We start from the raw sequence: 14,396 nt of genomic DNA, 5'->3' as shown, positions 1-14,396 counted from the left end.
CGGGTCAGCTGAGTGCAAGGCATATACCCTACCTGCTATACTATCACTCTGGCTCTGTATATGTTCTAGTCTGTCTTAAATTTATGTCTTTTTACTATGTAAGATGAACACTTCTCATAATAAATGCTTAATAAATATTAAATTGAATTTTTTATTTTTGAGCAACACGGTAATGGTCAAAACTAAACTCCTTTACAACAGGGTTTTGTATTACATTCTTTGTATTACATGACAGGCATTGTGGAATTACTTACAGGGTTTCTAATCAAAACTATTACTTGAAAATAAGTTTTTTGGTTGAATGGGGGTTTGGGCTACACCTAGCAGTGCTTGGAAGCTGCAGCAAATGTAGCACTTTAGGGCCCATCCTGACTGAGCTCAAAGGATCATGTGGTGCTGGGAATCAAACCTGGGTCTCCCACATGAAAATCACGTATGCCGACATTTTGAATTATCTCCTTGACTCTAGGACTTATTGACTAAAAAAAAAATCTTATGCTTTTATTGTGTATCTAATATAGGAATATAAATGTTTGATTCATGAATTATTAAACTAGTCTTTGGTTTTGATGGTATGTCTATGTTAGACTTTATATCTTTACTTATCTCTATCAGGAGATAATTTAAACAAAAGAAACTTCTTAATAGTAGCTCTAAGGGCCAGAATAGTAAGTATAGCAGGTAGGGCATTTGCCTTGCATGTGGCCAACCCAGGTTCGACCCTGGGCATCCCATCTGGTCCCCCAATCACCACCAAAGGTAGCCCTTAATGTAGAGGCAGGACTAGCCATGATTTCCAGGTGTAAACCCATTCCCCCACCCCCACCCTGTAAATGCTCTAGAGGCAGTTTGTAAAATGTTCCCTTATGGGACCAGAGCCATAGTGCAGCAGTTAGAGGCCTTTGAGTACCACCAGGGATCACTCCTGAGTACCATGGGGTGTGACATCACATCCCTCAGTAATCACAGGTGCTTTTAGTTCCTTCTGCATTGGGCACAGATATCTAAAGGGTTGTTCAGAAGGATGGAGTTGGTCAAGTATATTTTGAATAGTATTTCAGTGCAAATGCGTAGGGATTCTCTGCAGATCTGAGGAGGACACCGTATTTCACTAAAATTGTTGTCCCCTTGCCATAGCAAAAGCATCACACCCTGTTTGTTTAAGTTGTACTGTCTCTCCTGGGTGTATCCAATATCAAAAAACCAAATCAACAAACCAACGAATAAAAGAAGAATCTGGGGTCTGGGGAGATATTACAGAGGATGAGTTACTTGCCTTGTATGTGCTCAACTCAGATTCCCGGGTTCCATCCTTGGCATCTCACATGGTCCTTGAGCCCTGCCAGGGATGATCCCTGAGTGCAGAGCCAGGAATAACTTACACCTGAGTATTTCAGGTAATGGACCCAAAACAAAACAAAATGAATCTGTTTTTAAGAATCTCTTAAATAGTCCTGCAAAACTATTAGACCAAAGTCATTTATAATATATTTTTCCCTGAAAATATCATTTTACTGATTTTTTAATCCTAAAAATAACTTTTTATTTATGATAAGGATTATTTTAGAATATACTTAAATTCAGGTGGCTGGATTGGGTTTATCCCACAAACTCTAAAACTACTCTTATTAAAGTGGCTTTCAGTTTGTTTATATAGATGTATTTGTAGCTGATCAACTTATTTTCTCTTCTAGGTTGATTTTGAGTTGGAGTCATTTTCTGAAAGGAAAGAAGAAGAAAAAGAAGAATTGATGGAATGGTGGAAAATGATGTCAGAAACTTTAAATTTTTAAAAAGGCTTCTAACTAGCTGCTTGTAATCTAAAGTAGTATTATGTAATGTGGCCATTTTCTTTTAGAATTTGTGCAGTTAATATTTAACATTTATTTTTTCCATTAAAATATTAATAGATCTTAAATAGACTCTTAGGTAAAATGTAAGAAACTGTTATATTTCTTCTCTTATAGTACTTCATTTTCCGACATATATTGCACAGAGGATTGTAGAAAAGATAATGAATGATCTTACCATCTTATGCTTAAATACAATATCCATGTATTATCTATAATATCTATGTTTTGAGTAATCTAGTTTTTAAAAGTTAGTGAAGTGCTTTTAACATAATTGGTGACAGTGTCATATAAGGAATGCCACTGAAAAGGCCAACAGCTAAGGCTTGGAAAGGGGAACACTATATACTGCAAGATTTAAATAGTACAGTATATATTGTATTTGTTTTTTGTGCTGACTAGCTATATAAGCATGCTCCTCTTAATGCATTTTTTGATGGGAAGAAAATGTAAATGTTTAGCAAGAAGTTCTATGAAAGGAATGAAAATTGATTTCTTGATTATACATAGAGGGGACTGTATGGTCATGTTATTCAGCCTGTTCTTACTACAGGATTTAATCTTTTTATCTTGGTTGTGGATTGGCCCAGAATTGCATTCCAATGAATAAAGGTTAAATATGTATCAAAAAAGTATATTCGTATGGTCTTTATTTTAAATTCTGTATGACTTTTGATGTGAAATCGTAGCTTCATGACAAAGTGTTCCCGTGATCATGACCTCTAATTTGATTATCCTCTATTAAGAGATATTTCTTAAAAATTGTTAATTGATGGATGTATTACAGGTAAAATACAAGCCCTGTGTTTATTAGCTTTGTGGACATAGGCTATGATTCTATGGATCTTAGAGTTTAATTATGGATGCAGGTTTAAAAGCACATACAAATAAATATATAATTAGGTATTGATGAGTAAAATGATAGGGAAGAGTTGACATGAAGAGAAAGAATGAGACATTTAGATTGAACAAGAAGATTCATGATGGTTTCTCAATGTGTTAAAAACCCTGACTTGAAATATGAGGTGTGAGCAATGCAGAGTATAGGTGTGTGTGTGTGTGTGTGTGTGTGTGTGTGTGTGTGTGTGTATTGTGTGTGTAAACAGGTGTGTGATGCTGGTGGTATGGTAGATCAATGCTTATGGTACATATTTTTGTTAAAATAGTGCTAAGTGTTATATTAATAGACTTAAATATATAGTAATAATGTAAGCACAGTGGAAATACATTCCTTATTCAGGTACCTTATACAGGACAGAAAGTAGAAAGACGAAGTAATTTTTTCCTATTTTTGTTTTTGGCACAAAAACAGTGCCCAAATCTTATTCCTGGCTCTGTCCACCTCACTCTTGGAGGTGCTTGGGTGGCTATGTGGGGTGCTGGGGATTGAACACAGCCTGGTTTTGTGCAAGGCAACATTTTTTCATAAGTCATTCTGGGATCCAATGTGATAGAAGATTGACTGTCTCCTACACAGTTGCACTGGTTGTCATCTCCACTAGGGTCAGTGGTAGAGGAAAAGGCATGGACATTCTGAGAGATGTATTTATGAGTCAGACCTGGGATTGGTATAGTTCTATTAATATCACATTGCATAGAATTGTATTTGTTAGTCCCATTACTGCATGGAATTCTGAGAAATGGAGTCTAGCAGTGTACCTAGGTAGGTAAGGCCAATGTGTTTTGGTGAGAATTTAGCAATTTCTGGCAGATAGAAAAAAAAGGAAGTGATTTTAGGGTCAGATAACACATGATTTGCTGGGGGAGTAATAGAAGGGAAGAATGACTAGAATACAGAGATGCGGGAGGTCGGAATTAAAGGTGATTTAACCATGTCCAAGAAAGTGGACATGGTTAGACCATGAAGGAACTTAAGAATTTACAGTCTTAGGGTTTTGGTTTTAGCAGCACTGAATTTTCTTAAACTAGGAAGGGACATAATCTATATTTTAAAGTCATTATGACTTTTGTGTTAGCGAATAGAAGGGAGGAGTAAATTTTAGAGTTAGAAAGCTATTAGAGTAATCTAGAAGAATGGGGACTTGGTTCAAGTTGGGGCAGAAAAGGTAAGAAGTAAGTGGTATTGATAACTGTGATATAGTCAGGTGTCAAAGATACATGTACCTGGATTGTGACATATTGAAAAGCCATAATGGAAATGGTGAAAGGGAAGAAAAATAATGTAGGAAATGTTAATCTTGTAATAAATACGCTTGTAGCACTGTAGCACTGTAGTAGTGTTCTCCCGTTGTTCATCGATTTGCTCAAGCAGGCACCAGTAATGTGTCCATTGTGAGACTTGTTGTTACAGTTTTTGGCATATCAGCTACAACATGGGGAGCTTCCAGGCTCTGCTGTTTGAGCGGGATACTCTCAGTAGCTTGCCAGGCTCTCCGAGAGGGATGGAGGAATCAAACCCGGGTAGGCTGTGTATAGGGGAAATGCCCTACCCGCTGTGCTAACGCTCCAGTCCCAAATATGCTTGTTGATAAACAAAATGGAGGTAGTGAGTATTTCAATAGATATTCTATGTGTGAGGCTATATATATATATATTTTTAAAAAACATGGGATTCAAATAGGGATTTTGTTGTAATTGCCTGTAGTTAAGATGACCATAACATTTATCAAAACTGTACACTTTTAAGTATGAAAGGGCACAACTGATTTTGCCAGGAGAGCAGGTATAATTCAGAACAGTTTTGGGGAAAACTTGGGAATAGAAAGGATATTTGCAGTTATAGAACAGGCAAAACTTTTCCTCAGGACTTCTTACAGAGTTCAAATAAAAATAAGATCAAGATGACTTTCAGCAATTTCAAAATTTTATTCCTTTGTGGTTTATATAAAACAGCTTGCAGTAGGAAGCAAATCTGAACCTTGTTGATTTAACTTCACGCTAATTTATTTTTCATGGGAAGTCTATGGGCTTATGTAACTGCAGGGAATGTGTCCTCCATGCAGTGACTCAGCAGTGTAGAATGTTTAAACCTTGTGGTTCTGCCACATTAACACAAAGTTGGTTAATACAAAGTTGTGTCTTGATTGTAGGAAGACATGGCCCATTTCTCTTTCACCACATTGGCTAGAACTAGTTGACAGCCTTGTTCAACCACAGTGCCTGGTGAATAACACTGTCACTGTCATAGTTTTCCATTCCATTTGTTCCTTCACTGCCCCTCCTCAGTGTCCCCCCCACCCCACACACACATCTTATAGGATTCACTTAACCCCTTCTCAAGAGAAGTGATTTGAAGTCACATCAGATTTGATGTGACTTTGAGATACTTTCATACTTTGAGATTCAAGTATGAAATGTTTGAGGGGTCCAACAATAGTTTCTCTTCATGTTTTCATATTGCTTCAGAATCTAAAGCATGAAAAAGACATGTTATAATACTTCTCTTAAACCCAACTTGCAATGGTAGATTAGGATCCAGGTCATGCTGATAAATACTCTGGGTTGGGAACCACAGAGAGCAGTAAGTAGGTGGGTGATATTCATTCATTGGTCTGCAATTCTGCTCCTGGGTTAAGCACTGTTCTGCAGGTTCTACACAACAGTGTGGAAAATGGTTTTGGAATCGATTCTATATTCTAGAAATTGTGTTCTTCCTCAACTCTCCCGTGGCCATGGTATTGCCCTTTGAGCTCTTTTCCCTTGCTGAGGACCTAGGTTTGTGAAGGTGTGCAGCATCACTGTTTTAAATGTGGGACCTCTTAATCACTGCAGCAGAAGGAGAGTCTGAAGTCTATTTCATTGCCATAGAGTGTTGATGATACAGGTGAAATTTATTCATAATCCATCGCCTCACCTAACTAAACAGGATGCAGGAAGTGGGAGGTCAAGGAGATTGTTGGTTTCTGTTACTAAGTCCTGCAGACTGAGTCAACTACTCATGGAGCTATTGGAAGAAGGTGTCAATTAGTAGCCCTTGCAAGACCATTTGTCATGACACAAGTTTCAAAAGTTTGTGCCCTCTATCTTGGTTCTGCTCTGATTTGGTTGCTTGAGGGATTTAGAAGTGATTATTGGAATGGAAACTCCTTTTATTTCATTATTTTTTCCCCCTGTGACTTAGGACATCAATGGAATAAGATTCCTGGCCTCAATCACTTTTTCCTACAGATAAGTGAGTCTCTTCATTTTTGCATGTTGACAGGTGAGCCAATCAAATACATTGGAGCAACTCTATAAAAGGACTGTAAGCTTCTCCTGTATCCACCTTCTCTGTCTCAGGCAGTGGTAGCTTCAAACTCTTTGGTACCAAAGTTGGCTTTGGATAAGTGGTTTGGGATGGAAGAAGAGCATTTAAGTTAAGCATAGTTTTATATTTTGGGGTCAGAGCTCCCCCAAAGGGGTGTTCAGGGAACCCAGGGTCACTCCCCATAATTCTCAATAAAATCAGATGGTTCACTACAAGGTCCCATGGTTGTTATGGCACTGGTCTGGCACTATAGGGCTGGGGTCCACCAGGTGACCCTTGGGGGTGCTTGAAAGTCTCCAGAGTTACACCCTCTGATGGTGGAGGGATCATGTAGTGCTGGGGATGAACCCAGCTTGGAAACACACATAGTATGCACCTTAATCTCTGTACTATCTTCCTGGCCCCAAGATATAGAGTTTTATTTTAATTTTTTTGATTAAAAAAAATAATAACTTTAGTAATAGCACAGCGGTAGGGCGTTTGCCTTGCACGCAGCCAACATGGCTGACCTGAGTTCGATTCCTCCGCCCCTCTCGGAGAGCCCGGCAAGCTACCGAGAGTATCTCACCCGCACGGCAGAGCCTGGCAAGCTCCCCGTGATGATTTGATATGCCAGACACAGTAACAGCAAAGTCTCCAATGGAGACGTTACTGGGCCTGCTCAAACAAATCGATGAACAACGGGAGGACAGTGACAGTGACAGTGATTAAATCATTAGTTTAGTTACATTCAATATTCAAACATCAATGCCACCACCATTGCACCTTCCCACCATCATTATTTCCAATTTTCCCAACCGCCCCTTGAACCTGTCCCCATAGCAGGCCCTCAATAATTTATTTTAACTTTCATGTTCTAAATAATTTACTACAAGTATGACCAAAAAATGTTTCCTTAGAAGGAAGTTAGTGATAGCACAGTGGTAGGGTGTTTGCCTTGTGTGCAGGCAACCAGGCTGAGGCGGGTTCGATTCCTCCACCCCTCTCGGAAAGCCCCGCAAGCTACCAAGAGTATCTCGCCAGCACGGCAAAGCCTGACAAACTACCCAGGACGTATTCTATATGCCAAACACAGTAACAAGTCTCACAATGGAGACATTACTGGGCCCGCTTGAGCAAATCAATGAACAATGGGAGGACAGACAGTTTTTAGAAGAAACTTAGTGAAGACTGTTGTATCTCACCATAGAGTCCTTAGCCCCTTGTATGAGAGATTACTAAAATGTTGTTACAGGTTAAGCCTTCTGTGTTTATATTTTGTTAATCAAGATTGGTTGCCTTCTACACTATATCCCATCCAATCTGGTGTGCTACTTCTGGTTTATAATTGTTGCAAAATTTACAATCTTGCCCAGCCAAAACTACACATGCCAGGGTGTCCAAAATTTTTAAGGAGGTGACACAACTGCAGTTAAATTCTTAACTGACTAGCATCTTTGGGGTGTGTGCATGACTGCTGGGCTTCCAGGGAGATGTGGGGTGGTAGCCCATCCCCGAATCTATAAACGCTGGAGAGTTTAGTTACAAGAAAACACATACCAGAGTTTTTCAACAGTTAATTTCTGGATGAGGCTTGTCTGAGCAGTGGGGTCTGGCCAGGAGTACGGCAGGGATTGTGGAGTGTGGAGGTTTTTGATTGCCAGGGCTTTGTTTGGGCAGGCATGGAGGCTCACCCGCCCCGCTCTGGGTTGCCCTGACACAACTTAGCCTTGTGCAGGATCTGGGAGAAATTTTGCCACTGGTTGATCTCTTTTGAGATTTATTTCTGAGTCTCTGGATCATGGCCAGTGAAAGAGCTTACAGGGCACTACAGCCGGATCATGTGTGTGACTGCTGAGGCACAGAGTTTTAATAGACTCGTTTGTTCCAAGAATTAATGTCACTTTCTCCAGTTAATAATAAAATTGACAGTCTGTGGTCTCTTGGTTTTACTTTTTCAACTGGTTTTGAACTCAGGAATGGAAGAAATGGGTATTATATGTGGAATCTTTAAAAATGTCTAAGAGGCATACTATTTCAATATCTTATGTATAACATGTTTTAAGTAGGTGGGAGTAGCACTGATGTTATTTGAATACTATACTACGTATTTTTTTAGTAAGTGGTACTAGCATCTATGTTATTTAAGTATTGCACCTATGTTATTTGGATACAAAGCAATGCAGAATGACATTGACCTTTTGGAGGTCATGTTATATTGGTGCCTCATATAGACAGCATGAAGGAAAACTCTGGATCAAGAATTTTGATACTACTAAAGGTTAAACAAACACGGAGGTAATGAAACCTAAGGATTAAACAGGTATGACTTTTGAATAAACCAAATTATTTTTGGTATCAAAAATGAGAAAGGGGACTGGAGTTAACTTTAAGGAACTGATGCATACATGAAATGCATCAATGCATTCATTTCCCTCAATGACAATAAAAATATATGCTTTACTATGAAAGGATGGCTCGTTTCAGTTGACATTTGGACTTTAATTTTTTCACATAAACAAAGATAAACATTACTTGCAGAACAGGAACTATGAGCTTTCATATTTTATTTACATAATCTTTGAAATCTTTCCATTATTTGGTATTGTGGGAGGCTAAAAAAAAACATCTTTTCTTCCAATTTCTGACTCAGCTTTTCTTTTCAAAATCTTCGTGAGGCTTATTTTCTGTGGCTAGGGCTGGATGACATTTGGAGTTTGTGCTACAGAAAAGTCAAGACAGAATATTCTGAACTCTCAGGTCTGACTTTGTAAATGCACTCTATCCTGATTTTGCTTTTCTTAGGTTGACATCCTTCCTAGGTATTTATAAATGTTCAGGTTTTTTCCACTTTATTTTTTACTAGACATCCTGTGTATCAACTCAATTATAACCTGTGTTTATAATGTAGTATAGTGGTATTATATGATTAATTTCAATCATTGCAAAATTTAAATCATTGCAAAATTCTTTTAGATTTTTAAATGGGGGAATGGAAGCAAAGGCTTGTTTCACTGGGTGAAAGTTCACCATTGCAGTCTATGCCTGTGAGGACTTTGAAAAGAAAAATTACTTCAACCTGGGTAACTACGAGTTTTCATGGCTGTTTTTTGTTACTATACTTACAATTTTTTGAATTGGTAAAGTCAAATAACATTTTTTCCCGATAGTAACAAAAAGAAACCAAAATTTTTCCTTTAAAATAAAAACTTTTCTTAAATATAAACAACTGAAATTGTTTTCTATTTTAAAAATTATCTTAGTTCTTTTTGTATTCTATCCACTCTTTTTTCCCCTCTCTTCATTTTTTCTTTTGACAATTGATTCAACAATTACATAATATTTACTCTGTAGTCTGTGCCAGGGATCTGAAAGATAATCCTATGGTCCGTGACCACGACCACCAGCACTGAAGTCATGATTAATATTATCACCATTATGGAGCAAATGTCCTATGTCACACTCTGTGTTATGTATCTGAAATGCAGCATCTGAAACTTCACTCCAACACTGTTAGGATAGAGAATGTTGCAACAGTCTGATTTAACAGCGGAAACACTCGGAATTAAAGTCCTCACTGTATCCAGCTGGTAGGTAACAGCCAGATTTGTGTGACCCCAAATTCATCCCATGTCTACCTTACCTCTTCTATACTTCTTAGCATGATCTAGGATTATTTTTCCTTGATTACTATCTTTGTTTTGTATTCTTGTATCTCTTCTTTTTTTTTTTTTTTTGCTTTTTATTTTTGGGTTACACGCAGTGATGCACGAGGTTACTCCTGGATTTGCACTCAGGAATTACTCCTGGTGGTGCTCGGGGACCATATGGGATGCTGGGAATTGAACCTGGTTCCACCGCATGCAAGGCAAATGCCCTACCCGCTGTACTATGGCTCCAGCCCCCTTTTGTCTCTTCTTGATTAATATCTGTGGTTTATATCCTTTTGTCTATTTTGGATTTCGGATGCTGGCTAATGAGCATATTGAGGATCCCTGCAGTATTAAGACATATTATAGAAGGCCTTTTAAGGCTGGAGAGTTTGAGGTACTTGTCTTATATATGGTTGACCCTGGTCCGATTCCTGATATTGTATTTCGTCCCCTGAACACTGCCAAGAGTGACCCCGAGCACAGGGCCAGGTATAGTCCCTGGTCACTGCTCACTGTGACCCAGACCTCACCTTCCCTTTGAAGAACTCCCTTTAAAAATAGTAGACTATACACCAAACATAATTGCCACCCATTGCCTCTTTTGCAAACCACAACACCCAATAGGAGAGAGAGAACAAAAGGGAATGCCCTGCCACAGAGGCAGAGAGGGATGGGGGGTTGGGGGATGGGAGGGATACTGGGATCCATGGTGGTGGGAAATGGGCACTGGTGGAGAGATGGGCATTTGATCATTGTATAATTGAAACCCAAGCACAAAAATTTGTGCCTGAGAACAGATGACTAGTTGAAGAAACTCTGGCACATTTACACAATGGAGTACTATGTAGTTGTTAGAAAAGACGAAGTCATGAAGTTTACATACAAGTGGTACTACATGGAAAGTATCATGCTAAGCGAAATGAGTCAGAAAGAGAGGGATAGACACAGAAAGATTGCATTCATCTGGGGAACATAAAGTAACAAAATAGGAGACTAACACCCAAGTATGGCAGAGATTAGTACCAGGAATTTTACTCAATGACCCAGAGGACAACCACACATGTTAGGGGAAGGGGGAGCTCAGAAAGAGAAGGGAACACCAAATAAAGGGTGTTGGGAGGATCCGCCCATGATGGGAGAGCATGCTGAGGGTAGACTGTCGACCAAGCATGATTGCCACTCAAGGCCTCTTTTGCCGACCATGGCACTCAAAAGGAGAGAGAGGGAAATGCCCTGCCACAGAGGCAGGGTGGGATAGGGGCTGGGGGGGGAGGGGATGCTGGGATCCGTGGTGGTGGGAAATGCGCACTGGTGGAGGGATGGGTGTTTGATCATCGTATAATCGAAACCCAAGCACAAAAATGTGTAAGTCTACAACTGTACCTCATGGTGCCTCACTATTTTTTTTTTATTTATTTATTGAATCACCTTGGGAAAGGTTACAAAGCTTTCAGGTTTAGGTCTCAGTCATGCAAATATCAAACACATTTCCCTTTACCAATACTCTTTTTTTTTACCATGAAGAACCCCAATAAAACCCCACCCCCCACCCCTCCCCGTCCCTGTGAGGCAGATGAATTCTAGTTAACACTCTATCTGCTTTGATTAGATTCATTGTTTCAATAAAAGATTCACCACTATTATTTAGAGTTTACCCCCCCCCCCAAATCAGACATGCTGAAAAAGCATTGTGAAGTGATTTGCTTTCTACAGCTGGGTTCAAGAATTAAATGTTGGTTTTGGATTTCTGCTATTTTACCTATTGACCCTGGAAGTATTTCTACTGAAAGTCAGATAGTTAAGAAATTGGTTTCTGTGTTCTGGAGTCGTGGCCGTGCTGGAGAGCCGCTCGCGGGGGGCAACCGGTGGCCTCGGTAGGGCGTGAAGGGCGGAGCGAAACGCCCCCCTTCCCATGAGGTTTTAGTCGCCCCCACACTCCTGGCTCATACCTGCTGTCCACAAGGCTCCCATGTGGCCGCCATCTTTCTTTCCAGAGAGGAGAGGGCGAATGGGGCAACACCCTTTCCCCTCCGGCAGACTTGATGGCCTGGATCAATGCATAGTCCGTTCACTTTTCTGCTCCAAGCTGCTGGGTTCTGCATTAAGTCCTTGTGCTTCTGGGGCTGTGGCTGTGCTGGAGAGCCGCTCGTGGGGGGCAACTGGTGACCTCGGTAGGGCGTGAAGGACGGACCGGAACGCCCCCCTTCCCATGAGGTTTTAGTCGCCCCCGCTCCCCCGGCTCATGCCTGCTGTCCACAAGGCTCCCATGTGGCCGCCATCTTTCTTTCCAGAGAGGAGAGGGCGAATGGGGCAACACCCTTTCCCCTCCAGCAGCTTTGATGGCCTGGATTAACACATAGTCCGTTCACTTTTCTGCTCCAAGCTGTTGGGTTCTGCATTAAATCCTTGTGTTTCTGGGTCTGTGGCCGTGCTGTAGAGCCGCTCATGGGGGGCAACTGGTGGCCTCGGTAGGGCGTGAAGGACGGACCGGAACGCCCCCCTTCCCATGAGGTTTTAGTCGCCCCCAAACCCCCGGCTCATACCTGCGTTCCACAAGGCTCCCATGTGGCCGCCACCTTTCTTTCCAGAGGGAGGAGGGCGGAAGGGACCAACACCCTTTCCCCTCCGGGCAGACATGATGGCCTGGATTAACGCATAGTCCTTTCACTTTTCTGCTCCAAGCTGCTGGGTTCTGCATTAAGTCCTTGTGCTTCTGGGGCTGTGGCCGTGCTGGAGAGCCGCTCGTGGGGGGCAACTGGTGGCCTCGGTAGGGCGTGAAGGACGGACCGGAACGCCCCCCTTCCCATGAGGTTTTAGTCGCCCCCACACCCCTGGCTCATACCTGCTGTCCACAAGGCTCCCATGTGGCCGCCACCTTTCTTTCCAGAGGGAGGAGGGCGGAAGGGACCAACACCCTTTCCCCTCCGGGCAGACATGATGGCCTGGATTAACGCATAGTCCTTTCACTTTTCTGCTCCAAGCTGCTGGGTTCTGCATTAAGTCCTTGTGCTTCTGGGGCTGTGGCCGTGCTGGAGAGCCGTTCGTGGGGGGCAACTGGTGACCTCGGTAGGGCGTGAAGGACGGACCGGAACGCCCCCCTTCCCAAGAGGTTTTTGTCGCCCCCACACCCCTGGCTCATACCTGCTGTCCACAAGGCTCCCATGTGGCCGCCACCTTTCTTTCCAGAGGGAGGAGGGCGGAAGGGACCAACACCCTTTCCCCTCCGGGCAGACATGATGGCCTGGATTAACGCATAGTCCTTTCACTTTTCTGCTCCAAGCTGTTGGGTTCTGCATTAAATCCTTGTGTTTCTGGGGCTTTGGCTGTGCTGGAGAGCCGCTCGTGGGGGGCAAGTGGTGGCCTCGGTAGGGCGTGAAGGACGGACCGGAACGCCCCCCTTCCCAAGAGGTTTTTGTCGCCCCCGCTCCCCCGGCTCATGCCTGCTCTCCACAAGGCTCCCATGTGGCCGCCATCTTTCTTTCCAGAGAGGAGAGGGCGAATGGGGCAACACCCTTTCCCCTCCAGCAGATTTGATGGCCTGGATTAACGCATAGTCCGTTCACTTTTCTGCTCCAAGCTGTTGGGTTCTGCATTAAGTCCTTGTGCTTCTGGGTCTGTGGCCGTGCTGTAGAGCCGCTCGTGGGGGGCAACTGGTGGCCTCGGTAGGGCGTGAAGGACGGACCGGAACGCCCCCCTTCCCATGAGGTTTTAGTCGCCCCCACACCCCCGGCTCATACCTGCTGTCCACAAGGCTCCCATGTGGCCACCACCTTTCTTTCCAGAGGGAGGAGGGCGGAAGGGACCAACACCCTTTCCCCTCTGGCAGACTTGATGGCTTGGGTTAACACATAACCCGTTCACTTTTCTGCTCCAAGCTGCTGGGTTATGCATTAAGTACTTGTGTTTCTGGGGCTGTGGCCATGCTCAAAGCTTAACTATGATTTTCAGAGAGAAACATTAGGTAGTTTACTTCCCATGGATCACTTCGTATATAGAGATGTCGCGCAGCCGCGTAAGCGGCCGCGCGGTTTTGAGGAAAAGTCCTAGTTCCCGCATACTCGAGCTGTGCTTGTAGAGGTTTCTGGTCACCGGGGTTCCATCTGGGGGAGGCAGGATGCGGTACCTACCCCATCTGGGACTTCCCGCTGATCTCGGCTCTTTTTGGAACCTGTTTTTTTTTTTTTTCCTTCGGGATCTGTGGATCCCGCCCTCCATGTAGTCCTTCTCTTCGGCTAAATGCTCCTCACTATTAAAAAATAAATAAATATAAAAAAATTAAAAAAAAATAAAATAAATTAAAAAAAATTGTAAGTCTACAACTGTACCTCATGGTGTCTCACTAATAAAAATTTAAAAAAATAGTTTAAAAAACATTTCCCAATAAATACAATGGTCATTTTATAGTTCATTGAAAAAGGAATTATTATCAATCCAATTTGCTTAATACAGCATCTTTGGTGATTTTTGGCACAGATTTTATGCTATGTTCTGACAGAAATGCTGTAGAGAGACACATTTCAGGATATGCCTTGGTCAGTAAACTGGAACAGAACAAAGCAGGTGAGAAGTAAAGGGCTTGGGGTCATGATCGCCTCCTGTAGCCAAGCCCCCAGCTTCTCCCACGGGGTCAGGAAACTCCTGGAAGGCAGTCAGCTTCAGGCTCTGACTGTAGAAGTTTGTTCTATTTTGAAATTATAGACAGAATAA

General features: G+C 42.2%; 1 protein-coding gene across 1 annotated transcript in view; it reads left to right on the top strand.

The window, feature by feature from the left end:
* Window positions 1-1,990, top strand: part of CPE (carboxypeptidase E) — a 116,713-nt gene extending 114,723 nt beyond the window's left edge. The window contains exon 9 of the mRNA XM_056113981.1: window positions 1,695-1,990. Within this exon, the coding sequence (XP_055969956.1) occupies window positions 1,695-1,793 (99 nt within the window). The 3' untranslated portion in view covers window positions 1,794-1,990. The remainder of the gene's footprint in view (window positions 1-1,694) is intronic.
* Window positions 1,991-14,396: the final 12,406 nt, after the last annotated feature.

This window comes from Sorex fumeus, unplaced genomic scaffold, assembly GCF_029834395.1.
Source record: "Sorex fumeus unplaced genomic scaffold, SorFum_2.1 ptg000024l, whole genome shotgun sequence".
NCBI lineage: Eukaryota > Metazoa > Chordata > Mammalia > Eulipotyphla > Soricidae > Sorex > Sorex fumeus.
This window is presented reverse-complemented; position numbering and strand designations above follow the sequence as displayed.